Source organism: Tursiops truncatus, chromosome 20, assembly GCF_011762595.2.
Source record: "Tursiops truncatus isolate mTurTru1 chromosome 20, mTurTru1.mat.Y, whole genome shotgun sequence".
Taxonomy (NCBI): domain Eukaryota; kingdom Metazoa; phylum Chordata; class Mammalia; order Artiodactyla; family Delphinidae; genus Tursiops; species Tursiops truncatus.
Window position 1 is genome coordinate 40662137 of NC_047053.1, and position 27560 is coordinate 40689696.

At 36.8% G+C, this 27560-nt stretch overlaps 2 protein-coding genes across 12 annotated transcripts in view; one reads left to right on the forward strand and one right to left on the reverse strand.

Annotated features, from left to right (window-relative positions):
* Positions 1-27560, reverse strand: part of GPATCH8 (G-patch domain containing 8) — a 98464-nt gene that overhangs the window by 34266 nt on the left and 36638 nt on the right. For 6 of the 11 annotated variants that reach the window (XM_033848329.2, XM_033848327.2, XM_033848328.2 and 3 more), the window contains 2 exons: positions 9619-9686; positions 8900-8986 (listed from right to left, as the gene is read on the reverse strand). In XM_033848329.2, the coding sequence (XP_033704220.1) occupies positions 8900-8986; positions 9619-9686 (155 nt within the window). Of the gene's footprint in view, positions 1-8899; positions 8987-9618; positions 9687-11731; positions 11777-12982; positions 13000-27560 lie in introns of those variants that run through there. The other 5 variants (XM_019939478.3, XM_073798442.1, XM_033848332.1 and 2 more) reach the window with 3 other exon arrangements.
* On the forward strand, positions 809-7910 carry LOC109550591 (small ribosomal subunit protein eS6-like). The gene is made up of 3 exons (XM_073797895.1): positions 809-875; positions 1897-2379; positions 7900-7910. Exons 1-3 carry the CDS (start codon positions 809-811, stop codon positions 7908-7910), a joined length of 561 nt encoding a protein of 186 aa, XP_073653996.1.

Genomic DNA, 27560 nt, shown 5'->3' on the forward strand with positions numbered 1-27560 from the left:
GCAAAAACCTACCTGAAAAATTGCAAGTGAATGATAAACACAAAATCCAGGACAGTGCTTACCTCTGAAGGAGGAAGAAATGGGACGGGATCATAAAGTTATGGATAATGTTCTTCTTAAACTGAGCAGAAGACACACAAGTGTCTGTAGTTACTCTTCATATCTTACACATATTTTTAAAATATCTTATCAATATTTAACAAGATACTAAGGGTATCAAAACGGGACTGCAGTTTTTGTTTTCAGTTAAAAGCATGGGTAAAGCTATTTGCTTTAAAACTGTGTACAACTTTCATAAAAATGAAAATTAAAAAAAAAAAAGAATAGAAGGCAGTGAGTGTAGAGACTATCCTTTCAGAATTTTGGTTCTTAAGACAAGTAAAAAGAAAAGATGGCAGTTACAGAGAGTAAGAGTCAACAGAGTAAGGGTTTTTTTTTGTAATTTTAGTGGTTCTTTTCCCCCAAGAATGTGTGAGCATGTTTATTGGTGATAGGAAATGAATGAGTGCAAAGTGAGTTTGCCAAGATAGGAAAAAAGATGTAAGGTCCTTGATAATACAGAGAGGATTAGGATCCAGAATTCAGATGTAGTTAGGAATTTTCATTTGACAGATTATGAAACAAGGGAGAAATATTTAAGGATGGGAAGAGATAGACCCAAGTTTGATGGCAGATATTACAGGTAGAAGAAGGCACTCCCATTTGATAGTCCACATTTTCTTTAAGTTTTCTACTAGGAGTAAGGGAAGATGGAGGAAGGACAAGGGTAGCCGAGGGAAGATGAGGGCTTAAAGATCAATGTTTGAGAATGACAGCTGAAGAGACTAAGAGGGAGTTGATGCGTAAAAGGATTCCTTGGCAGTTCTGGGAGTCCAGTGAGTTGGCACCAGTCCCACACTGCACTACAGTAAAGACGCAGAAATGAAGAATGCAAATATTTCTGAGTGGGGATAGGTTCTTGGTGAGTAGGTATGACAAAAAAAGGATTAGGAAGAAAAGAAGTTGGAATCAAAGTGTTGAGAGAAGTAAAAAATCAATTTGTGGTGCTCAAGAAGTATAAATTAAGGAGGGGCTAAGTTACTAAAGTCAAGGTTCCGAGGTCATGTGAAGGTGAAGAACAAATATGAAATAAAGGAGTGACATCAAGAAGGGGAGAGGGTTTCGCAAGCTGTATAATTCAAAGCTGACAAGATTTCTGAATAAACAGTCTGATCAATAAAATGGGAGTAAGTAATTCTTGTTGTACCTACCACAAAGAGTTCAAAAGTGAAATAATTTCTTGGTCGGAGGAGAAAGGGCCTCAAAATATAATGTGTAATCTAATGAGGTTGTGAATTACTCAGCTACTACATGTATTTATTATTTACTTGATAGTGTAACTTTTACTTGAAAAACAATAAAAATGTATTCTCTAAAATGTTTATATTTCTGATAGTATATCAAATAGACCTGGTTTTCCCCATCATTTCCAAGAATTTATTTGTTCAACTCGTATTTATTGAGTACTTATGTGCCGGGCACTATACTGGATGCAGTATATATATTGCCAGACAAATAGACAGTTTCTCTCCTCAAGGCCCTTTCTTTCCAGTACCACAGTCAGCCTATAAATAAGGTTACAAGCAAAAATTTATAATTATAAATTATATATGAGAGTGTTGCAAGAGAATAAAGTAGAGGATTTATTTAAATTGGGTGGTTAGGAAAGATTTCTTTTGAAGTAATATTTAAGCTAAGACCTAAAGGATAAAAGCCAACCACGTGAAAAATTTCTAAACAGTGGCATGATGATTCTATGCTTAAGGACAGTGGTTAGACAGAAAAAGACAGCCCAGGTCCTAACCTGAAGAACTCCAACATCTAAAGTTTAGGCAGCTCTTTTTTGTGGCACCTCAGAGGCAATCAGCCACTTCAGGATAAAGCGGAACATCTCTTTCCCAGCTACTGGCTGCCAGAAACTCATTGAAGTGAACGATGAACAAAAACTTCATACCTTTTATGAGAAGCGTATGGCCACAGAAGTTGCTGCTGACGCTCTGGGTGAAGAATGGAAGGGTTATGTGGTCCGAATCAGTGGTGGGAACGACAAACAAGGTTTCCCCATGAAGCAGGGTGTCTTGACCCATGGCCGAGTCCGCCTGCTACTGAGTAAGGGGCATTCCTGCTACAGACCAAGGAGGACTGGAGAAAGAAAGCATAAATCTGTACGGGGTTGCATTGTGAATGCAAATCTGAGTGTTCTCAATTTGGTCATCGTAAAAAAAGGGAAGAAGGATATTCCTGACTCACTGATACTACTGTGCCTTGTCGCCAAAAGAGCTAGCAGAATCCACAAACTTTTCAATCTCTCTAAAGATGATGTCCGACAGAGTGAAATAAGTCAGAAAGAGAAAAGCAAATACTGTACGCTAATACATGTATATGGAATCTAAAAAACAAAAAAAAAATGGTCATGAAGAACCTAAGGGCAAGACGGGAATAAAGACGCAGACTTACTAGAGAATGGACTTGAGGATACGGGGATGGGGAAGGGTAAGTTGGGACAAAGTGAGAGAGTGGCATGGACATATATACACTACCAAGTGTATAACAGATAGCTGCTGGGAAGCAGCCGCATAGCACAGGGTGATCAGCTCGGTGCTTTGTGACCACCTAGAGGGGTGGCATAGGGAGGGTGGGAGGGAGGGAGACGCAAGAGGGAAGCGATATGGGGATATATGTATATGTATAACTGATTCACTTTGTTATAAAGCAGAAACTAACACACCATTGTAAAGCAATTATACTCCGATAAAGATGTTAAAAAAAAATAAAAAATAAAGATGATGTCCGCCAGTATGTTGTGAGAAAGCCCCTAAACAAAGGTAAGAAACCTAGGACCAAAGCACCCAAGATTCACCATCTTGTTACTCCATGTGTTCTGCAACACAAATGTCAGCGTATTGCTCTGAAGAAACAGCGTACTAAGAAAAATAAGGAAGAGGCTGCAGAATATGCTAAACTTCTGGCAACAATAAAGAAGGCCAAAGGAAAACGCCAGGAACAGATTGTCAATAGACGGAGGCTGTCTTCTCTGAGAGCTTCTACTTCTAAGTCTGAGTCCAATAAAAAATGAGATGTTCTAAGCATAACAAATAAATAAGAAGAGACAAAAAAAAGTTCAGGCAGAAGAGGAGTCAACAAAGGAATCTATACAGAAGCAGCAAGAGAGATAAGGAGGAGGAATCTATAAAATCTTCAAAAGCAAGAGAAAAGAAATTGTTTTAAAGAGAAAAGAGTGGTCAATTGTATTGAATGATGCAAAGAAGCAGGACGTGGAAGAAAATAAGAACTTTAAAAGGTCTACTGGATTTAGCAAATAAAGGTATTTTGCAGCCTTGAATAAACTGGTTCAGTGCAAAGTGCTAAAGCCAGTCTAAATGGGTTGAAGAGTGCATAAAGAAAGGGGTAGGGAAAGGAGAACAGGGAAAGAAAAAAAGGAAGAGAAGGAAGAGAGAGATTTCCCCATATTATAACTCTGGATAAAATAAAACACACAGGGCTTCCCTGGTGGCGCAGTGGTTGAGAGTCCGCCTGCCGATGCAGGGGACACGGGTTCGGGACACGGGTTCGTGCCCTGGTCCGGGAAGATCCCACATGGGATCTTGAGCCATGATGGGCCCGTGAGCCATGGCCGCTGAGCCTGCGCGTCCGGAGCCTGTGCTCCGCCACGGGAGAGGCCACAACAGTGAGAGGCCTGCGTATCGCAAAAAAAAAAAAGAAAGAAAGAAAAATTAACATATAGCTGAGCTCAACATGACAGGGCAATCCCTAGGCACCTAAAGATGAGGCCTCAGGACCTTGATGGTAGAAGGCCTACTAAGCTCTCCCTGCGAAATGCTCAGAGAGATGAATGGTTGTCTCCATCCTTGAAACAGGGACTAGAAAAACAGCACTACATCATCACCTGCTATCCCCTGAACGCATCAAAAAACTCACCATCTACCAAGGTATAAATGGAAAAGGTCATGCATAGAAGGTTGGAATTTCAGACCACAGTCATTGGTGGACCTAAAGAATGTACACCTTTCATCCAAAGCAGGAACCCTTAGCTTAGGTATTAACATTTTAAAACCAGTCCATATAAAGTTCTCAGGTCTTCAGTTAAAGACTTAAGTCTCTAGCAAAAGCACATATGGAACTGCCCGATAAGAACCCCTCTAAAATCCAGGATATGAAAAACATCCAGAGAATGAGATGACAATCAAAACTGCAAACCACACAAGGAAACAAACCACTGCAAGAAAGTCAGAAGCAGCAAACTACGAAAACACTTACAAAGTACTACAGATAATAGAAGATTTGAAAGAAATTATAAAATAAGAACATTTAGAATGTTTTTTTAAAAAAGGCAGAAATAGTAACCAAAAGGCAAAAAATTTTGTTTTTGTTTAAAAAACAAAAAAATAGCAAATTTTGGGGAAAAGAATCAAAAAGATATTTTAGGAACTAAAAAAAGGGACTTAAAAAAGTGATTGATATATAATAAAACAATATTTATATAAGTGTTAATTGTAGAATATAGGTGGTAGGTATATAGGTATTCACTATATAGATCTTTCATTTTTTCTGTATGCTCAACAATTTTCATTATAAAATATCACTGAAATAAAAAATAAGTAAATAACATCAGGTGCGGTGAATAGAGAAAATCCTCTGTATCTTCTAAGCTCTATGTTTTTTCCTTTTACATTTAAATCTTTAATCCACCTGCAATTGATTATTGTATGGTATGGGGTAGAAGTTCAAATTCACTATTTCCCATATGGATAACCAACTGTCTCAGAACCTTTTACTGAAAAATTCATTCTTTCCCCCACTTCTCTGCAATACCATCTTTGTCTTATCAAGGGGTCAAATATGTAAGGGTCTGCAACTGGGCTCTCTTTTCTGTTCCACTGGTCTATCCTTATGCCAATATCACATGTCTCAATTACTGTAGCTTTCTATCTTATACTTTAAGAATGCTTTGACTATTCTTGGCCCTTTATACTTCCATACAAAATTCCATACAAAATCCTGTTGGGATTTTTATATGATTGATTTGAATATATAGAAAAATTGGGGGAAAACAGATACCTTTACAATATTGAGTCTTCTAATTCATGATCATAAAAAAAATCTCATTTTTAAAATTCATTGTTCTTTAATGCCTCTAAATAATGCTTCAGAATTTTTGCCTTAAGTCTCCCGCATCTCATTAGATCCATACCCAAGTGTTTCATATATTTTTTTTTGCTATTACAGTTGGTGACATTTTTGTTATATCCATTTTCTAATATGAAAATTTAAATGTATGATTTTGAAAAAAAAATGTATGATTTTGTATCTAGCGTCCTGCTAAACTGTTATTTGTGTAACTAATCTGTAAATTTTCTTGGATATCATGAACATAATCATACCTGCAAACAATGACAGTTCTGTCTCTCCCTTTCATCTCTTGCATCTTTGTTTGTTTTTGCCTGTCTGCCTTACTGTGCTGCTTAAGACCACCAGAACAATATTTAATACAATGACAGCAGGTATCCCTGTTATGTTTCCCCATCTCAAAAGGAAAGCTTTCGACTTTTCAATATTAACTATGATGTCTCCTATATAGTTTTTGTAGGCATTCCACCTGGTTAAAAAAGGTCCTTTCTTTGTCAAGTTGGACAAGACTTTTCATCATGAATGAATGTTGAATTTTATATAATGCTCTTGGTTTTTTTGCATCTATTGAGATGATCATATAATTTTTTTCCTTTAATCATCTAATATGGTTGACTACATGAATTGATTTTAACATTATATCAATCTTGCATTCGTGGGATAACTTGGTCATGGTATATCCTAAATTGGTTATGGTGTTTTAAGATCTGCATCTGTGTTATACATCAATGTCATATAATTATTCTTATCATACTGTCCTTGTCAGGAGTTACCATCTAGTCTCTAATTAAATGAGCTGGGAGTTTTTCTTCATTTTCAATTCTCTGGAAGATCAGAAATTGTTGGTCAAGACTGAAGTTACTTCTTTTATGAATTGTGATAGAACTCACTATGAAATTATTTGGGCTGTATGGAAAGATTTTCCACCACAGATTCAATTTATATAATTTATATATGTTATAGGATTACCAAGGTTTTCTATTCTCTTCAAGTCTATTTTAGCAAGTTATATTCTTTAGGAATTTGTCCACTTAAACCTATCTTTGCATTCAAAGCATAAAGTTATCCATACTATGTTTACCTTTTAGTGCCTGCTGCATCTGCAATGATATCCTCTTTTTTTCATTATTGACATTGGTTTTCTATGTTCTTTTCTTTCTTAATATCACAAGTATGTCAAAGAACTAACTTATGGATTTGTTGTATGTTTGTTTTCTGTTTCATTCTTTTGTGTTCTTATCTTTATCTTATCTTCATTATTTCTTTTCTTTAACATTCTTTGGGTTTATTTTGCTATTCTTTTGCTAACTTCCCAAGAGGAACGTTTACTTCATTTATTTCCTGCCTTTTTTTTTCTAAGATAAGCATTAAGGACATGTATTTGCTATCAATACCTAAATAGACATTTCTCCAAAGAAGATATACAGATTGCCAACAAACACATGAAAGGGCGCTGAACATCACTAATCATTAGAGAAATGCAAATCAAAACTACAATGAGGTATCACCTCACTCCGTCAGAAGAGCCAGAATGGCCATCGTCAAAAAATCTACAAACAGGGCTTCCCTGGTGGCGCAGTGGTTGAGAGTCCGCCGCCCGCCGATGCAGTGGACACGGGTTCATGCCCCGGTCCAGGAAGATCCCACATGCTGCAGAGCGGCTGGGCCCGTGAGCCATGGCTGCTGAGCCTGCGCGTCCAGAGCCTGTGCTCCGCAACAGGAGAGGCCACAACAGTGAGAGAGAGGCCCGCGTACCGGGAAAAAAAAAAAAAATCTACAAACAATAAACGCCAGAGAGGGTGTGGAGAAAAGGGAACCCTCTTGCACTGTTGGTGGGAATGTACACTAATACAGCCACTATGAAGAACAGTATGGAGGTTCCTCAGAAACCTAAAAATGGAACTACTATACAACCCAGCAATCCCACTACTGGGCATATACCCTGAGAAAACCATAATTCAAAAAGAGCCATGTACCACAATGTTCACTGCAGCTCTATTTACAATAGCCAGGTCATGGAAGCAACCTAAGTGTCCATAGACAGATGAATGGATAAAGAAGATGTGGCACATATATGATGGAATATTATTACTCAGCCATAAAAAGAAACGAAATTGAGTTATTTGTAGGGAGGTGGATGGACCTAGAGTCTGTCATACAGAGTGAAGTAAGTCAGAAAGAGAAAAACAAATACCGTGTGCTAACACATATATATGGAATCCAAAAAAAAAAAAAAAAGGTTCTGAAGAACCCAGGGGCAGGACAGGAATAAAGACGCAGATGTAGAGAATGGACTTGAGGACACGGGGAGGGGGAAGGGTAAGCTGGGACAAAGTGACAGAGTGACATGGACATATATACACTACCAAATGTAAAATAGATAGCTAGTGAGAAGCAGCTGCATAGCACAGGGAAATCAGCTTTGTGTGCACCTAGAGGCGTGGGATAGGGAGGGTGGGAGGGAGACGAAAGAGGGAGGAGATAAGGGGATGTATGTATATGTATAGCTGACTCACTTTGTTATACAGCAGAAACTAACACAGCATTGTAAAGCAATTATACTACAATAAAGATGTAAAAAAAAAGGACATGTATTTGCTATCATATATCATATTGCTTTAGCTTATCTTACAAGTTTTGATGTGTAGCATTTTTATCTTTCAGTCCAAAATATTTTCCAATTACCATTGTGATTTCTTCTTTTACTGACAGGTTACATGTAAAAATGTGCTTCTTAATTTTGAAACAGAGATTTTTAAAAATCTTTTAAAAAATTGTTTTATGGCTTGATAACTTGATTTCAGTTCTTTGAAATCTGTTGATACTTTATGACACAGAACATGGTAAAAATTTTTTTTAAATAAATGTTTCATATATATTTGAAATTTGTCACTTTCAAAGTGATTGGGTGTATAGTTCTATATAATCATTAGGTGAAATTTGTTAAATGAGATGTTCCAGTCTTCCAAACATCCCTGCTGATTGTTTTCCTCTACTTTTATCAATTACTGAGAGGTATATTAAAATCTCCAACAACCGTGGTAGGTATAACATTGCTCCTTGTAGTTCTGTCAGTTTTTGCTTTATATATTTTTTTACGGTAGAACAGATTTTTAAAAATGAATCCCTTTTCTCTCTTCTCACCTTAAGTATCATGACCAAAATCAGCTTCTATATGATGATCTTCACTAATTCTCTTTCTTATCTTCAAATTTACCTATTTTATGGTAGCAACTGGGCTTACTAAAACATCTTGAAAGGCATGTACCCTTGTCAGTCTTTTTGAAAGCTAACTTATAACATGTTTTAAGCTGCAGTTTTCTATAACTACCTGCTTAAAAAGGAAGATACTGAAGTTCTCAATTGTTTGTCATTCGTCAAACACCTCATCCATTAAAAAAGAAAAGGCTTATCAACAGGTATCAAGCTCTCAAAGGACTCACCAATTTTTACTGCTATTACTACCTAATGTATACCTGGCACTGCATTTTCAAACACTAATGCACTCTCCCCAACAGATAGTAATACAAAGTGGTTATTATTATCTCTATAGTTTTTACAGAAGCAATAAATAAGAAAGTAACAGAAACCCGAGGTCTAAGACTAATCACCAGCAAAGGTCAAACAAATGTTGCTGTCAACAGATTCTTTTCACCGAAATGAATATCTCAGTGTGAACATCCCACATGCAAGAATGGCTTCATTTAAGTACCTTGTACTTCTGTCTCAGTTCTTCCGTGTCTTCTTTTTCTACTTCTAGGACACGGCGCCGTTCGGTAGCATCTTCGGCATAATCAAGCTTAACAAAAACAGATATAATTAGTCTTATTTCCTAAAGTACCCCCAATTAGCCATAAAAAAGTCATTTACACAACTACAGTACTGTATGAAAATAAGAAACTTCTAACTTTTTGCTCAGCTACCTCTTGCTTTATTGTCACCCCACAGAGAAAATAGCATGCAAAATAGTTCATTAATCTTTTCATGCTGGTGGTTCCCAACAGGCACATGTGTTGATGATAACAGACTTTACTTCAATGTTCAATGCCAAAGAATTAGGAGTAAATGGAGAAAAATATTTCAGGCAATGAAAAGAAGATATCACAGATGACAGCTGTACATAGCTCTACAGGGGCAAAGCTTCTACCACAGCAATTATTTTAAGAGTTAAGCAACACTGTCTATGGAAATGAGCACCGGGGTCTGGGTTTAAATCTGACCTTGCCTTGTGGCATAACCCTCGGGAAACCACTCAACTTCTTTATAACAGGGGCATTATTTGCCACCTACCTGCCTCAAAGGCAGCACTAAATGAGAATGTAAAATACATTTTAAAATTTCCCCTCAAAAACATTAAAACTACATCTGAATTTGGAATTAGTATCAATTTTAAATATCCCAAAAACAAGTGAACCAATGAGATCAACTTACCTCCATTTCCATGCGACCCATGCCCATGACATCATACTTGACAACGATTGGAATGGGATCTGTTCTCCCTGTAACAGGAACATATAATTAAGGTTAGATGCAAAGCTAAGTCAACAGTTCGCTTTACACATTGGGTTTGGGTGGTTAGAGATCTTGCCTTGGAGTGCAGAGACCAGAAAGCTACAGTGAACCAAACACAAGCCATTCTCACAGCTTACAACCAAACCTACCTCTCCCAGTTCAAGCCCAACTAACCACCTTGGTTGACCTTCCAGTTGGGGATGATTCCAGATTACTATGGCAAAATTAAATAAGTAATGCAAAAGCACTTCTAAGCAATGGCACCAGGAAGTTTAAAATCAAAAACATTAGAAATTCCTTTTTAAAAAGACCTCCAAATAACTTTCCACCAAAAATCACTTCACTCTTACTGTCCACTGACATCTTCCCACACACACTTTTAAAACTGGTAATAAATATCTCAACTGACATGTTTAAATCGGAAGAGCACAGTTTCAAACATGATACAGGAAAATTCAATAACAGCAACTCAGCGTGTTTAATATATTTTTTGTTTTCAAAAGATGCTTTACAATTAAATGAGGTGGTGAAAAAAATTAAATAGAAAGCAACAGTTAGTTGCCCTTAGGAACAAAAAGTAGTTTCACTTTTAAACTGGTGCTCTGAGGTCCCATTTTCCAGAGTGGATTTAACACTGGCTGTGGCAATCAGTAAGCTGTGAAAAGGACTAGTTGCGAAGAAAATTGACTTTAAACTAATTTATCTATGCTGGAGATTTTAAAAAATGTATATTTAATCCACTCATAACCAGCCAAACAAAGCAAAATGGGGCAGACAAGCACTTTACTACCACAGCTGTTTTACATCACAACTTGCGCTGTTTATTGTGATGTAAGCCCACTGAAAAGAGGACTTACCTTATCCGTTGTATACCTTTAGTGAAAAAACACAATGTTTACTTCCCTCATCACTTCACTCAGGCTGGTGTAAACAACTGTTTTTTTATTTTTGTTTTTTTGTTATACACACATATATATTATACCTTTGGGCTAAAAGTTGAGTTTTGTCAGTCTAAATCTGAGATATTACCAAAAGCAAATTTGGAAAAAAAAAAAAAAGCAATAAAAGCCATGATCATGACTAGGATTAGTCCAGGAGGAAAAAAAAAGAAACTGTTTCCAAAGTGACCAGCAACCACTTGTATCCAGTTGCTCTGTATTTGTGGGATTAATTTGTGTTTCAAAAAGTAATGAAAAACAAATTCAGAAGTTCAATTACTTATCACCAATATCCCATTATTGCTTGTAAACAATAAGCAGGTAATTAGGAACAGTGAAAAAAATGTTTAATAAAGAACATCTCATGCCAGAAAAGAGAACAAAGTTCTAAAATACAGCCTTCTTTTAGATACTATCAAATACTGTCAGTTAAACAAAATAAAAATGCATTATTACCTGATGCCCAATGGTATAATAAATAAGCAGTGACTGCAATCTTTAGCAAAAGGACCAAATTAAAGACAGGTTATAAAAATGACTTCCTAGGTGCAATATCACTTTCATAACGTCTCAATCAGGGATTTACTGGTAAAAAGAAATGGTCCAATGAAAGAATTGAAAACAAATGTCAAAGTAATTTTCCTTTTTTTTTGATTTGATATCTTTCGATTTATCAGAATTTGCTTTGTAAGAATCAAGAAAATTTTGGTATAAATTCATTACCTCTGTAAACCCCTGTTATAAACTCTGCATTAGTACTTTTGCCTTCTAAGGCAGTCAAAGTTTGTTTTAATTTATTTATAGATTGCAGTAGCAAGTGCTAGTGCCCATTATATTGTGGGGAAATCAAGTTTTTACAGTATTAGAATTTAATGTTTTAACTGATTTTTTTTTTGGCAGTTCTAACACAAACAGATATATCCCTTCTTAACATTACCCTTTAATGAACAAGGATCAGACAAGTTGCATAAGGAAAGGAAAGGAAAATGAAAAAGACCAAGCAGAAGGATGAAGGCTACAACAGAGAAATTAAGCCTAACATATTGGTGCACTGATGACAAAAGGAGTAATTCAGTCTGAAAATAAAAAATTACCACTGCTAAGTTTACCATCACCACAACAAGTCCAGGATCATAATGCTGTAAAAAAGAAACACCATTTGTTAGGCAGAAACCATTAGGGTAGGAAACAGGCCTTCTAGCAGGCAGACAGGATGGGGTAAAGTAACAATTGGGCTTTGTCCCTCCCCCAATTTCAGCTGGGGACACGGGAAGGACACTTTGTGCTACAGCGGTTGTTTTCATACTGGTTGGGTCAGGGTGTGAGATTTTTGTACTGCTACTTGAGAACATGAGCAACCTCCTCTAAAATAATGCAGGGGGAGGGGAGAAGGTGAGAGAAAGTGAAAAAACTAGCTCTAGCTTCCGATCTCTCATTTAACTACTCATTCCGGTAAATCAATACTCAGGGCCCAAGGTGGGACTTTTTCCTTAAAGAAATAACAGCAAAGACAGATCAACTGGACAGTGATCATCAAGTCATTTGCTACACTAAAAGAACTCTAAGAGGATATGGGGGGTGGAGGGGTTCATCAAGACCTTATTGAAAATATATAACAAGTAAAAGGTCTGGAAAATAACCTTAGATCTTCAGTGCTTGGAAAACTTATGTGCATTTGAGTTCTGTTATGAACGAATAAAACTCTTGAAGGAGCTTTCCTTAGAACTTTTGTTTCCTTTAAATGAAGTTTTCCCAAGTCCGCCAACATCTTTCTGCACACAACAAAGCCAAGCTTTGAAGAACACCAGTAACTCCAGAGAAAGTGGCATCAAAAGGGCTGTCACATTTACAATTAGTCCACTCAGAGGTAACTCACAGAAAACAAACAGTCTGGCTTTAAAAACAATCTGAAGGCAACATTACTGCCTGGGCCAAATAGTAATTTCTTTCATTAGAGGCTCCTGACCAAGGAAAAATCTCACTGGGAAAAGACACTGAACAATACATACAGGAAGAGGTTGCAGCATTTAAAAAAAGAAAAAAAATCCCCTTAATTTATTCATTTGTGATCAATGATAAATCCTATCATAGAGCACATCACTGTGGAACATCTGAATAACAACCTATAGTTATGACTTTTCAAAGGGTAGGTAGCAACAGAATATTTGCTATTATAATATTCTCTAGAAAACTCAACTTCTTTTTAAAACACATTGAATGAAATCCAGGTTCCCTATTTCTTGGTTTCTCTTAACAGGGACAAATATTTCTTAAAATCCATTAAAATAAGAACATTTTGTTGTTTATTTCATTTCAAAGGAGGCAACTTCAACCATAACACTTACTTTCCTTAAAAGAAACTGTCCTCTTCAGCCAAAGATCTATATACAGATACCATGACTGTGATCTAGCCAACTGGACAAGGGAGGAAAAAGGAAAGAAAACATACCACATCTAGAATGTTTCAATACCAATGTATTCATGTGATCGGGGAAAAAAATTGATATTCATATTTTCTAAATCAAAACTGTAAATCTATATACAAATATTGAATCATTATGTTGTACACCTGAAACTAAAATAATATTGTATGTCATTCGTACCTCAATTAAAAAACTTTTTTAAGGGCTTCCCTGGTGGCATAGTGGTTAATATGCCTGCCAATGCAGGGGAGACGGGTTCAAGCCCTGGTCCGGGAAGATCCCACATGCCGCAGAGCAACCAAGCCCGTGCACCACAGCTACTGAGCCTGCGGGCTCCAGAGCCTGCGAGCCACAACTAAACTACTGAAGCCCACGTGCCTAGAGCCTGTGCTCTGCAACAAGAGAAGCCACCGCAATGAGAAGCCCATGCACTGCAACGAAGAGTAGCCCCCGCTCTCAACAACTAGGGAAAGCCTGCGCACAGCAATGAAGACCCAACACAGCCCCCCAAAATCAATTAATTAATTAATTTAAAAAATTTTTTAAAGAGATGGGAAAAACTTTAAATGATGTTTCATTAACCAAACAGTATTGTACATTCTATATTTTAGAAGGTAGGCTTACTTCTACAATGACAAACATGCTAAAATGTTCACATATTCATCTCTTGCTAAAATGTGATGGTATTATGACTTATCATAACTGAAGAGAGAATAAAGCTAAATACCAAAATCCACTGATTGCTTATAGCCACACTGTTTCTGAGAATAATCCCTCACATTAATCAGTTTTGATTTTGAAACACTTAAGGATATACCAATCTACAAAACTGGCCCAAAGAACTGGACTGTGAAGAAATAATTTTTTTTTCCTACAAACACTATTTTTTTATTTATTTAATTTATTTATTTATTTATTTTTGGCTGTGTTGGGTCTTCGTTTCTGTGCGAGGGCTTTCTCTAGTTGCGGCAAGCAGGGGCCACTCTTCATCGCGGTGCACGGGCCTTTCACCGTCACGGCCTCTCCTGTTGCGGGGCACAGGCTCCAGATGCGCAGGCTCAGTAGTTGTGGCTCATGGGCCCTGCTGCTCCGTGGCATGTGGGATCTTCCCAGACCAGGGCTCAAACCCATGTCCCCTGCATTGGCAGGCAGACTCTCAACCACTGCCACCAGGGAAGCCCTATTTTTAAATTTTTTTTAAGATTTTTTTTTTAATGTGGACCATTTTTAAAGTCTTTATTGAATTTGTTACAATATTGCTTCTGTTTTATGTTTTTTGGCCGTGAGGCATGTGGGATCTTAGCTCCCCCACCAGGGATCGAACTCGCACCCTGTGCAGTGGAAGGTGAAGTCTTAACCACTGGACCACCAGGGAAGGCCCACAAGCACTATTTAAACAAACTAACTCCAGGAATAGAACAACTGGGAAGAAAATATTAAAGGACAACCATAATCTGGTACAGCACACTTCAGAAACAGAAGACACGTGACTTCTCCACAGAAATAAATTAGAAATGAAGAAGCTTCTGAAGTGATTAAAACACTAGTTGGATATCAACAGAGGTAAGAACACCCAATTTACCTCAGCTGCCTTTTCCTTTACTGAGATTCACTCAACAACACTTACTGAGTTGCTACTATATACCAAGTACTCTTGGAAGGCTTTGGGCATATGGCAGTGATTGAAACAAAGTCCCACACCCCATGAATTACCTATAATTAGGCAAAATAATCTTACCAATATAAACTTCTGGCATGGGGGGGGGCGGCGGGATGAACACTTGTGGAGCCAATGCATATATGGTTCAAAAAGTTTTTAAATGTCTAATGTTGTCTTTTAAAGATGTCTAAAACTGTTTTTAAAGACTGACCCCAATAAAGCAGAGGTAAATATAAATGCCATCAAAAATAACACAACATTGTAAAGCAACTATACTTCAATAAAAATTTTTTTAAAAAAGCCATCAGAAAGTCACAAAATCTACTTCCAAAAGGCCACTAAACTAATAAAAGCCAAGAACCTCACCTGACATCTTTAAATCCATTTCATACTTTAACCAACTCAAATACATATGTGAAAATCAAGAATAATACAAAATTAGGAGGGTGACTATTCTCTGATTTGCAAAACTATTCAAAATAAGACTCTATAGTAAGCTATGTTAGTGTGTTTAAATATAATTTCATTTACTAAAACAGTGATTAGATACTACTTTCAGAAATACTTCCTGGGTAAAAAGTGGTACATTTATTTCCAAATCAAAGCTTCACTTTTGCATATTTCTCCTGAAAATAATAGTCTTCAGTAGCATAAGAACAATGATTACTTTCAGCATCATTTAGATATTTTTTCCTTAGGAAACATCAAGCATATTAATTATTCCCTATAGAGTTTCTAAGGTTGTTTTTTTTTTAAAGGCTTCCTACTCAAAAGAGAATCCAAATTTTCTAGCACTACAAAAAATAACTATATTCTTGTCACAGCCTGTTTAATGATCTATACAACCCAGGTTATTTTGATTTTCAAACACAGGTGTTTTTCTAAAAGCACAGAAGTTTAACTGTGACCAAAAGATCCTTCCATCTTCCCAAAGTATCAGAGCTGCCTTCTAGGATAAAATAGTTCAATTTTAATCATATAATCTAATATATTAGTAAACAGGGACAGAAAAGGGGCAAAATAAATTATAAATTAAAATAAAGTGTTAGAATCAGAATGTTAAGCCTGGAAAAGATATCTCATTCAGGGGTGACATGAGATACTCAAGCCCTCAGGAGAGGTAATAAAGGGAATGCCTGAGGTACCATAAATTTAAAAAAAAAAAAAAAAAAAAAAGTCACCTAAAGGAAATCATACTTTCACTCCAAATTTAGCTTAAATCACATCAACTCACTGAACACTGCCTGCTTCATGCTAACCATTTGGTAAGATAAAAATAAATTTATTTTTTAAAGGAGAAAATCAATTTAGTAAATAAATTTCAGGGTAAAATAATTTAAAATATGAGGCATGGGGGAGAAGGCAAAACAATTTTAGGTCCTTAGTTTTTAAAAAATGGGGAACACTTTTGTGCCCTGAGTTTTACTTATGTTTATATCCTGAATAACTGATACAGTATCTGGGACATAATTTGATATAACAAATTAAAAAGCATTTGTTGACTCAAGAGAATGAACATGTTCATAGTGGGTCTCACCTTGTTCAGGTATAAATAAATATTTAGTCATCACAGTGCTTTCTGCTTGATGCCACAAGATACTGATGATTTAACTGTCTTGTAATCAAGGAGGTATTTTATTAAACAGAAGATATATGCTATATTATACAGGTCTCCATATCTCAAAAAATATATACGCTAATATAAAGAAATAGTTGAGTTTTGCATTACTATTCATTACAACCTTGTTCAATTTCTTTTATCTATCATCACTCATTAGCAGACAAGAAGAAGCAGGCACCAAATGTTTAAGGAGTCAGACAGACTTAATGGTTTCTAAGGTTCACTTCAATTCTTAAGTTTGAAGAGTAGAAAATATTTGGGGGAGTTATGTAGATAGTAGCCAGTCCTATGGTATTGTAATAATCCAACAATCCAATGCCTTCTTAGAGTTGTATCCTCTTACTATTGGTTAAGTACTTCCATTAACTACACTGAGAATTTCTTAATATTCCAGGATCACTCTATAACCCCAAAAGACCTTCCAGCTTCATTTAGATTGTTCTTCCTTTACTCTACACATCAACCCCCTCCTCAACTCATCTTTAATTATTTTCTTTCTATATTTGTCTAGGTAGTCCCTAAAATCGCTGGCTACAAAAACTCAGTTCTCCAATAAGAGAATTTCTAAACACTTGTGTGACTTTTGACAATCAGCACATGAGTCTCAGCAGCCTCTCCTGCAAAATGGAGATATTATCCTCACTTTCAGGACTGGCATGTAGATCAAAAGAAACAACAAACAGAAGATGCTTTGTAAACCCTAACGTTTCACTATAAATCACTATATAGGATGCTGCTGAACTCTTAACACTGTCATCTTCTTAAGGCCTCAGAAAATTTAAAAATCAGTTTGTTCTTTCATTTCCAAAACTGGCAATAAGTACCTTAAAATTAGAGACATTCTAAGAAGCTGTGATAAATTTTAATGTTCTACCTACAATTTGGTGATAATGAAACAACCCTATTTACAGATGGAGAAAATTATTACCAAAGTATTACCCTCAAATCCTTCCCATGTTATCATTCCATTAACAAAAGAGTGACTACTGAGTTTGAAAAGCAAGGTTATACAAATGTTAAATCCAAGCCAAAAGAATGAAGCATACTTTAGCAAGACCTTCTCCAAATTAAACATATAGTACAAATCGTCTAAGGAAATTAATTAAGCCTAAGCAAAACAGAATAAATTAAAATGCTTACTATTTTACTATTACTGTCACCTGGAGGAAGACAATAGCACCTATGTAAGTGTACTGAACAGCAAGTTATTAATCCACAGTATGTCAAATTTGTAACAGATGAAGTCCACGTGGAATGTAGGAGTAAATTCAGAAAGTCAAGTAGATTGAAATTACTCAAAAATCCTCCTTATTTCCTCTGAAGTCTCTGCTAAAAAGCCCAGAGATCCTAGGTCATCCACAGAAATTTTCTTTTCCAGTTCTGAAGTCTATGATTCCATACAACTTTGAGGTCATTTTTGTCTCCTCTTAGTTCCTACTTATCAAATATTGGTTTAACTAGTGAAAGTTTATATTTTCAACTATTTCCACCTGATTGGACTACTCTAATTACAATGAAATCACTGTCACTCTATACTCTGTATTTCTAATTTTAAGTTTCTTGGACACTCCACTTTCTTGCCAAAGTAAGAAACCAGTTTCCACACAAACCAATTTCATTTTGATCATGCAAATTAACCTAGGGCAAGAAGTCCATAAGTAATAATGTAGGAAACAGTGCAAATCAGGCTAAGATAAGACTATAAGAAAAATAAATAGCATTATACTAATTCGGACTAAAAATTAATATATTTTGTATGAGCAAAAGAACCAACTGTCTACCCTACTTACTACAGTCAAGGTAACATTCTTAGAAGCTTATTTTATTCATATGGTCCAAAGCAAATTATTTAGGGAGCTTGTTTAAAATGTTACTTCCTGAACCCCACCCCAGACCTGCTGAGTTGTGCTGGTTGGGAATCCACATTTACCAAAAAAAAAAAAATATATATATATATATTTTTTGGCAGGGGGTGCTGCGTTGGGTCTTCGTTGCTGCACGCGGGCTTTCTCTAGTTGCAGCAAGCGGGTGCTATTCCTCATTGCAGTGCGTGGGCTTCTCATTTGCGATGGCTTCTCTTGTTGCAGAGCATGGGCTCTAGGCGCACAGGCTTCAGTAGTTGCAGCACATGGGCTCAGTAGCTGTGGAATGCAGACTCTAGGGCACGCAGGCTCAGTAGTTGTGGCTTGCGGGCTCTAGAGTGCAGGTTCAGTAGTTACGGCGCACGGGCTTTGCTGCTCCACGGCATGTGGGATCTTCCGGGACCAGGGATCGAACCCATGTCCCCTGCACTGGCAGGCGGATTCTTAACCACTGCGCCACCAGGGAAGTCCTAGGAATCTACATTTTTAACAAGCACCCAAGGTGATCCTGCTACACACTAAAGCTTGAGAATCATAAGTCTAATGGAAAAAGTACTGGTGTAGAGGTCAGAAGACTTACAAACATAGCTACTATCCTCAGCAGTTTGACCATGGATAAACACTTATGTTTCTCAATCTATTAAGTGGCATTATCTCCGCTCCATGTATTAGAGAGGAAAATGAGATAGGATACAGGTATAAAACTTATATACCATCATGTTTAATTTCCCCAAACAACTCCCAAATCTTTTAAAAATTTGGGTATATTGAGGTTATAACAAGGTCACACCACTTACTAGTTGCAGAGCTTGAATTTAAACCCAGGTCAAATTTCAAATGAGGTCATAAAGTGGTAACCTGTGGATCAAATATGGGCCTTGAACATGTTTTGTTTATCTCAGATTATTTTAAACTTTGAGCCAACGTTTATCAATTAGTAAATGTCACCAAAATATCTGGATTTCTGGTTTCTTTTTTAAAAAATTCACGTCTGGCAATACCTGAGACTATATTCTTACATGGTAACAATGAGCATGAGCTAGCTGAGTGGCAGTTATTCCTCTCTAGACATGGCACAACTCACACTACTTCCTACTGTCTCACACTCAGTGGGCTTCAATTGCGTATGTTACCACCTGGCCCCAACAGGCACCACAGTTTGCAATTCCTACTCCTGAGACTGTCCTTTGTTCCTTCCTTCTGAGCTCCCACTAGATTTTCTCAATTGGTAGCTATCTACTTCACAGGTTTGGAAAGACTCAGAGAGATAGAAAAGACTGAATTTAAAACTAATAAACCACATTTATAAATGAAAGATAATATTATTTTGTTCCCTTTTCTAAATGTACAATCCCATTACTTCAAACTTTGGTAGCCATTTTTAATAAACAATTTTTAGCTTTTTTCTTTATTAAAATATATTTCTCACAAAACATACTTTTAATTTTGTGTTATCATGTTTACATTTGGTCCTACTTTTAAATACCAGTGTTTCTTATGGAAGAATGTGGAGATTCCATGTATCAACTAACAAGTATAGTTGGGCAAATACTGATATAGCTGTTTGCTTCCTTATTCGCACAACATGAGATTTTTTTACTTGTTAAATCATTCAAGAAATAAGTTGAAATTCTAAGTTAGGTTGTTCAATTCTCTATTAAGCCCCCACTGTACCTTTAACTTCACAATTATGATATTATACTGCATTGCATTACATTTATTTGTTACATTCGTGTCTATATTAGACATGAGCCTCTGGAGGGCAGAGGCTCTATCTTATTCATTCTTCAACTCTTTAAGACTTACTACAGATCTGCACATTCTAAGGATTCAATAACTGTGTGCAGAATAAAAAACATGAAAAGCAACAGAGAACACATAAATGCCTAGCAATTATTATCATTTAGGAGTTTATAGTCTAATGAGAGTTAAGAGACACATAAACACAAATTATACAAGGTAGAATATATAAAATGCCACAGGAGAGAAATATAAAGTATAAGAAAAAATAAACGAGGAAATTATAGTATGAGACAGAAATTACAGTATTTTCTTTTCCCCTGGAGATCAGTTACCAACCATCCTTAAAAATGTGGCCAAGGTTCTTACCACTCAACCTAGTCTCAAGTTTCTAGCGAATTTATACAAATTTATATTTATCATAAACATATATGACCACTTCAAGTGCCCTAAGAAAAAATATCACATTCAAAGCTATCTCCAATTTTTTCAACCAGAATAACTATTGTATATTTTAATTCTGCAGTACTTTATTTCTCACCACCATCACATTTCTCCAGGAGACAGAAGTAACCCACCACACAGCACTGAAGTACATTATAGATAGCATACTGATTAAAAGCATAGGTTTTGGCAACATGATTCTACCACTTATGCTGTAAGATCCTGGGCAAAGTAATCCTTAGAATGTCCATTTCCTCATCTGTAAAGCAGGAATACCTACCGCAGAGAGGATTTAAATTAGACTATACATGTGCAAGCACTCTGTAAACACTTAATAAATGCTAGCTATTATAAAGGATTAATACTAAACCCAGTGAACAAAGGCTTGCTAGTAAGACACATGCATGAATTGACTGTACTTTATGCTTCGTAGTTGATTTGTTTTATCATCCTTCATAATTATACTTTCCTTTCCAGTTCCATTGCTATCACTCTATTCTATGCCCTTATCAACTCATACCTAGACAGCTTTCTAAATGGTTTTACATCTTCATCTTCAGACATACTTTGGCTAGACCAGTATTTAACTTCTACCACCAATGTCCTCATTGCTATAATGGAAAGAACAACAGATCACAAATCAGAGAATTGGGGACTGGGTTTCAGCACTTTGGAACCCTAAACCTAAATTTCTTCATCTGTAGAATGAATTTCAGATTAAATTAGCTTTAATATTTCTTCTTGCTATAAAACTCTATACCTCTCTTCTAATCAAAAACTGCCTTTGGCTTACAAAATAAAGTTCCAAATTGGAGCAGCATTAAAGCCTTCCACATTCAGTGTGGTAGTTAGGAGCATGGGTTTTGGAGTCAGAAAGACCAAGGTTTGTATTTTGATACTGTCATTTACTGGTAGCTTATTCTTGAGCAATTTGCTCAACTTCTCTAAGCCTCAGTTTCTTCCTCTGCAAAATGGGATTAACAATAATTATCTCATAGACTTGCTTTAAGAATTAAATGAGATATCTGTTAAGTGCCTAGGACATAAATAGTCAGTAATATTAGATTTGTGCCTATTTGAACCAATTTCCCATTACTGCCTTCTAGTTATGGTTTTCAGACTGCTCCTGGAGACCTAGAACCCTGCTTCAAACAAACAATTGTGGATTTTTTCCACCCTCTCTTTTATACATTAAGGTCCGACATTTAAAAAACATGTAATTTGAGAGGTTCTTCTGCTTTTAAAATGTATGAAATGCACTGCCCTATGGGCATTCTCTGCTCCAGCCAGCTAGGCCTACTCTTTGTCAACTGTAATCACTTTGTACACATCAGTTATCTCCTTTCTTCCGTAATACCTATTCCTCCCTCCTCAAGACTTCATTGCGAAGTCTTCCCTAGTCATTCATCCTTACAGAATTTATTCTTCAGCTTTCTTCCACTTATCTCCTAAAATAAATGGCAAACTCTATGAGAGTAAGGGCGGTATCTTATAATGTCATGTATATTCTTTATTATGGTCTCTTGAACATAGGATTTAATAAAAGTGCAACTAATTCCATGTAATTCTTCACCAGCGATTGCCTCTTTTAAAGTAATCTAGCTTGATAATGTGCAAACTGCTTCTATAACTAGTTCACCCTTTTCTTAGGAAAAAAGTACTAGAACGATAAAATAGCCTTTTATACTTATCTGTTCTAAATCTTCATTAGTAAAATTTGCTACTTCCTTTCTGGTTATTTTGCTGTGAACTTAACATATATTTAATGTCTTCTGATTAAATAACGTCTTAACATATAGTTAATGTCTGTCTTTTTTTTTTTGCAGTATGTGGGCCTCTCACTGTTGTGGCCTCTCCCGTTGCGGAGCACAGGCTCCGGACGCGCAGGCTCAGCGGCCATGGCTCACGGGCCCAGCCGCTCCGCGGCATGTGGGATCTTCCCGGACCAGGGCACGAACCTGTGTCCACTGCATCGGCAGGCGGACTCTCAACCACTGCGTCACGAGGGAAGCCCGTTAATGTCTGTCTTTAAATGTGACGATCCCTATACTGAGAAACAAGTAGTCTATATGGCATGTGAATTCACCATTTCCCCTTCTCCATTCCCCCAATCCCTTTTCCTTTCTAGTCTAGCCCTAAAACCTAGACTTCTTACTACAGACTGACAATTCTGACGAATTTTGTTTACTAACTGGGTTCATCTCTTTTGTTTATATTAACTAAATTCCATTAAGATAGTCAGAGGTTGTATAGAATCTGTATCTTACTAAATTTGATACATGAATTATTAAAATTATGCTTACCTTTGGCAATGTATAAAGACTGCATAGCTCATTTAATTAGCAGGGAACAGAGGCCATTATAGCTACAGGTTCCTTCACCTAGACCAGCAACAAGTATAACTAAGCCTTTCTGACAATCCATACTCTTTTGATTTGGGGGAACTACATGTCTGCTGTCCCCCTCAAACCTACTCTTATTTTCAGCTATCAGCTTTTTCTGAGAAGGGAAAAGGTATAAATGTATTGGGTTGGCCAAAAAGTTCCTTGGCTTTTAAAGTAAAAATAAACGACAAATTTTTCATTTTCACCAAGAACTATACTGAACAACGTATTCACCCTTTTGTTCCACTACCTTCTGCCATTTCCCAGGCAACTTCATAATTCCATCTTCCCAAAACTTTTTTTTTAATTAATTAATTTTTTATTTATCTTTGGCTGCATTGGGTCTCCACTGCTGCACACAGGCTCTCTCTAGCTGTGGTGAGCGGGGGGCCACTCCTTGTTGCGGTGCACGGGCTCTAGGCTTGAGGGCTTCAGCAGTTGTGGCACGCGGCTCAGTAGCTGTGGCTCACGGGCTCCAGAGCGCAGGCTCAGTAGCTGCGGCGCACGGGCCCAAGCCGCTCCGCAGCACGTGGGATCTCCCCAGACCAGGGCCCGAACCCATGTCCCCCGCACAGGCAGGCGGATTCCCAACCACTGCACCACCAGGGAAGCCCTTCCCAAAACGTTTTATCTTTTTGAGCAAAGAACTGTTCCAGGTGTCTTTTACAGTTTTCCAGGGAAATCAAATTTTTTCCATTAAAAGAATTTTGTAAAGACCAAAATAAATGGAAATCCGAAGGTGCAATGTCTGGTGAATAAGGCAGATGAATCAGAACTTCCCAGCCAAGCTGTAACAGTTTTTGCCTGGTCATGAAAGAAACACGTGGTCTTGTGTTAACCTGATGGAAGATTATGAGTTTTCTGTTGACCAATGCTGGACACTTTTCGTTGAGTGCTGCTTTCAGTTGGTTTAACTGGGAGCAGTAGTTGCTGGAATTAATTGTGTGGTTTTGCAGAAAGAGCTCATAATAGAGGACTCCCTTCCAATCCCACCATATACACAACATCACCTTCTCTGGATGAAGACCAGCCTTTGGTGTGGTTCGTGGTGGTTCATTTCCCTTGCCCCACGATCTCTTCCATTCCACATTATTGTACAGTATCCACTTTTCATCGCCTGTCACAGTTTGTTTTAAAAACGGTACATTTTCGTTACGTTTCAGCAGAGAATCGTATGTGGAAATATGGTCAATAACTTTTTTTTTGCTTAACTTATGTGGAACCCAAACATCAAAGCTATTAACATAACCAAGCTGCTGCAAATGATTTTCAATGCTTGATGTGGATATTTTGAGTATGTTGGCTATCTCCAGCATGGTATAATGTTGATTGTTCTCAATTAATGTCTCGATTTGATCGATATCAACTTCAACTGGTCTACCCAACCATGGAGCATCGTCCAGCGAGAAATCTCCAGCACGAAACTTCACAAACCACTTCTGACACATTTGATCAGTCACAGTACCTTCTCCATACACTGCACAGATCTTTTTTTGTGTTTCAGTTGCATTTCTACTTTTCTTGAAATAATAAAGCATAATACGCCAAAAATGTTGCTTTTTTCCCATCTTCAATATTAAAATGGCTACACAAACATTCACCAATTTTGGTAAGTTTTTTTTTAAACGCACGCTGATATGACAGCTGTCACAATACAATCTAACAAAACTGTTTCAAATGAGGTTAAAGACAACTAAGCACTACTCGAGCCATCTTACGGAAAGAAATGAACGAACCTTTTGGCAAACCCAACAGAAACAGTGATTTCAAAGTTAGGCTTATATTCGAATGGCAGAGACTCAGTAGTTGTATGACCTTTCCAAAACTTCAGTTATAAAATGAGCATAGTAATATGTATTTCATTAAGTAGGACATGCAGAATGTTTAGATTCTAGATTTGGCACATAATACTACTGAGTTAGGTGCTATTTCCTTTCCCAAAGAAAAACAAATTTCAAAGGGAAACTAAGGTAGAAGGACAACTCAGCTTTTACAAAGATCCTATCCAGAAAATTTATCTATGTCATCAAAATATTAAAGGAAAGCTATTTTCTCCTCAGCCAAAGAATGACTTTTCTTAGGAAGTTAGGTTTTAAAGATCAACATTCTAATTTAACAATAAAGTCTAAATTGTAACCACATATTTCTATTGTATTGAATTCAAATCTAGTTTTTCTTCAGTCAAAAAATGTAGTAGAAGCATTGTTGGGGCTTAGCTAATGCAGGGTTTACCCAACTACATTAACCATTTGTTCGCTAACTGAAACTAGAGTGGGAGGAGGGACACGTACATAAAACCAAAGAAACCAACTCTACTCTGCTTTGATTCTGCCTATTCTAAGTCTTTTTCAAAATAATTATTTTCTATATTTTTAATAGTAATACAAGTATATCATAACAAATTTTAAAATACAGTAAAAAGCAACCCACTTTCCCTTCACAGTCTGCCTTAACAAAGATTTTTTTCTGCATAGTCAAGCAAATAAAAAATAAATATATAGGCATACCCCACAGAATGTACCCTTTTAATATCTCACAGTGAAATGCTTCAGTTCGTCTTTCTTGACACATCTTCCAGCCAATGGTTTCATACTGTAAAATTTTTATCTTTCAATCTCAAAAATCTAATTCAACATTTTAAGGAAAAGACAAGTGAGAAATCTGGAGATACATCCACATACAACTTGTAGGACTTCGGGAAAGCTGCTTAAGTATCAACAAAAGGTATGGACATGTTACTACATAGAAAGCAACTGTTAACAACCATAGTAATTATCTGGTAATCAGGAAGAAATGTTTAAGTATTTTATACCTTAATTTTTAAAAAAATTCATAAACAGCCAGCTATGTTTTAGAAATTGGTTAGGGGTTGGGTTGATGTATAAGCCATTTAAAATAATGGTAAATAGGTTCCCAAGTAGGGTTTTCATACAGAAGGTCTGATTTTCAGGAACAAAATAGTGATTTTTAAGCAGGAGGTATATATCTATCTATCTGCCCACTATACATGTATATATGTCATTTAACACAAGTGGTAGTTTACTATAATACACACTATTCTGCACCTTGCTTCTTTACTTAATGTATCTTGGAAATTGTTCTATACATATTGAGTACATACGAAACTAACTCAATCCTTTTAAAGCTGCATGGTTTCCCTTCACCCATTTTAGTATCCTATTTCTTCAAATCTAAAATGCCATTAGGGCTCCCCTGGTGGCGCAGTGGTTAAGAATCCACCTACCAGTGCAGGGGATATGGGTTCGAGCCCTGGTCTGGGAAGATCCCACATGCTGCTAAGCAACTGGACCCGTGTGCCACAACTACTGAACCTGTGCTCTAGAGCCCACGAGCCACAACTACTGAGCCCACGCACCACAACTACTGAAGCCCACGTGCCTAGAGCCCATGCTCCGCAACAGGAGAAGCCACCGTGGTGAGAAGCCCGCGCACCGCAACAAAGAATAGCACCCACTCGCCACAACTAGAGAAAAGCCTGCGCGCAGCAGTGAAGACCCAATGCAGCCAAAAATAATTTTAAAAATTTAAATGCCATTAACCGTAAAACAGTTTTATGTGCCACTAAGAAAGAAATTTAAAAAGCTGCCAATTATAACTATAATGCCATTAATAAGGTGTATCTGATTTTATCTTTATTAAAATATGAAAAACTGTCTGAGAATCAAGGAAATATGGTAGACTATTTCTAATCTATCACAGTGATATAATGAATAACTTCAATCATACATTATTTTGTGCATTTCATGAATAAGTTAGATAGATAGAAACAGAATTACTGGATCTAAGGATACATGTATTTTAATCTTTAAGTAATTCAAATTGTTTTCCACAGTGGTTTTATCAGTTTATAGTCTCACTGGCTATAATGTAAGAACCTTTTCTCCAAAATCTGACCAGGCTACTCTTTTTTTTAAGCCTTATCCAAGCCAACAAGTGAAAAATGATATCTCATAGTTTAATATGCATTATCTCTAATATGAAAAGGATTGAGAATATTTTCAAACACCTAAAGGTCATTTGCATTACTTTTCTGTGAACAGTGCTCATATCGTTTCTCCCTTTCTATTTAGGTTATAAGTCTTTTACAAACTGATGATAAATACATAAGGAAATCTGTCCTTTGTCTGTAATGAAATATTACAGATACTTCCCCCAGTTTGTTTTTTTCTTGTTGTTCTGGTTTTTTACCTTATTTATGATGAAATACAGTCAAATTTATCTGTTTTTTTAATGTCTTCTGGGTTTGGAGTTAAAGTTAGAAAAGTTTTCCTCATTCTAAGATTTTTTTTTTTTTTTTGCGGTATGCGGGCCTCTCACTGTTGTGGCCTCTCCCGTTGCAGAGCACAGGCTCCGGATACGCAGGCTCAGTGGCCATGGTTCACGGGCCTAGCCGCTCTGCGGCACGTGGAATCTTCCCGCACCGGGGCACGAACCCGTGTCCCCTGCATCGGCAGGCGGACTCTCAACCACTGGGCCACCAGGGAAGCCCTAAGATCATTTTTAAAATAATAATTATCCCATTGTTCATCTTAATGATTTCATGATTTCATCTTTTACATTTAAATATTTTATTCATCTGGAATATATTTTGGGGTAAGGTATGACAGTGGGGGTCCAACTTCTTTTTTCTGGGTTGCTATACAGTTGTCACAACACCATTGCTCAGTGACTGAGGCTCTTTTAGGTGTTCTAACTAAGAGCTCAGAATTACTGAAACAAACACCAAAATTAGGGGCTCAGGACCCTACAACATATACAGCATTAAAAG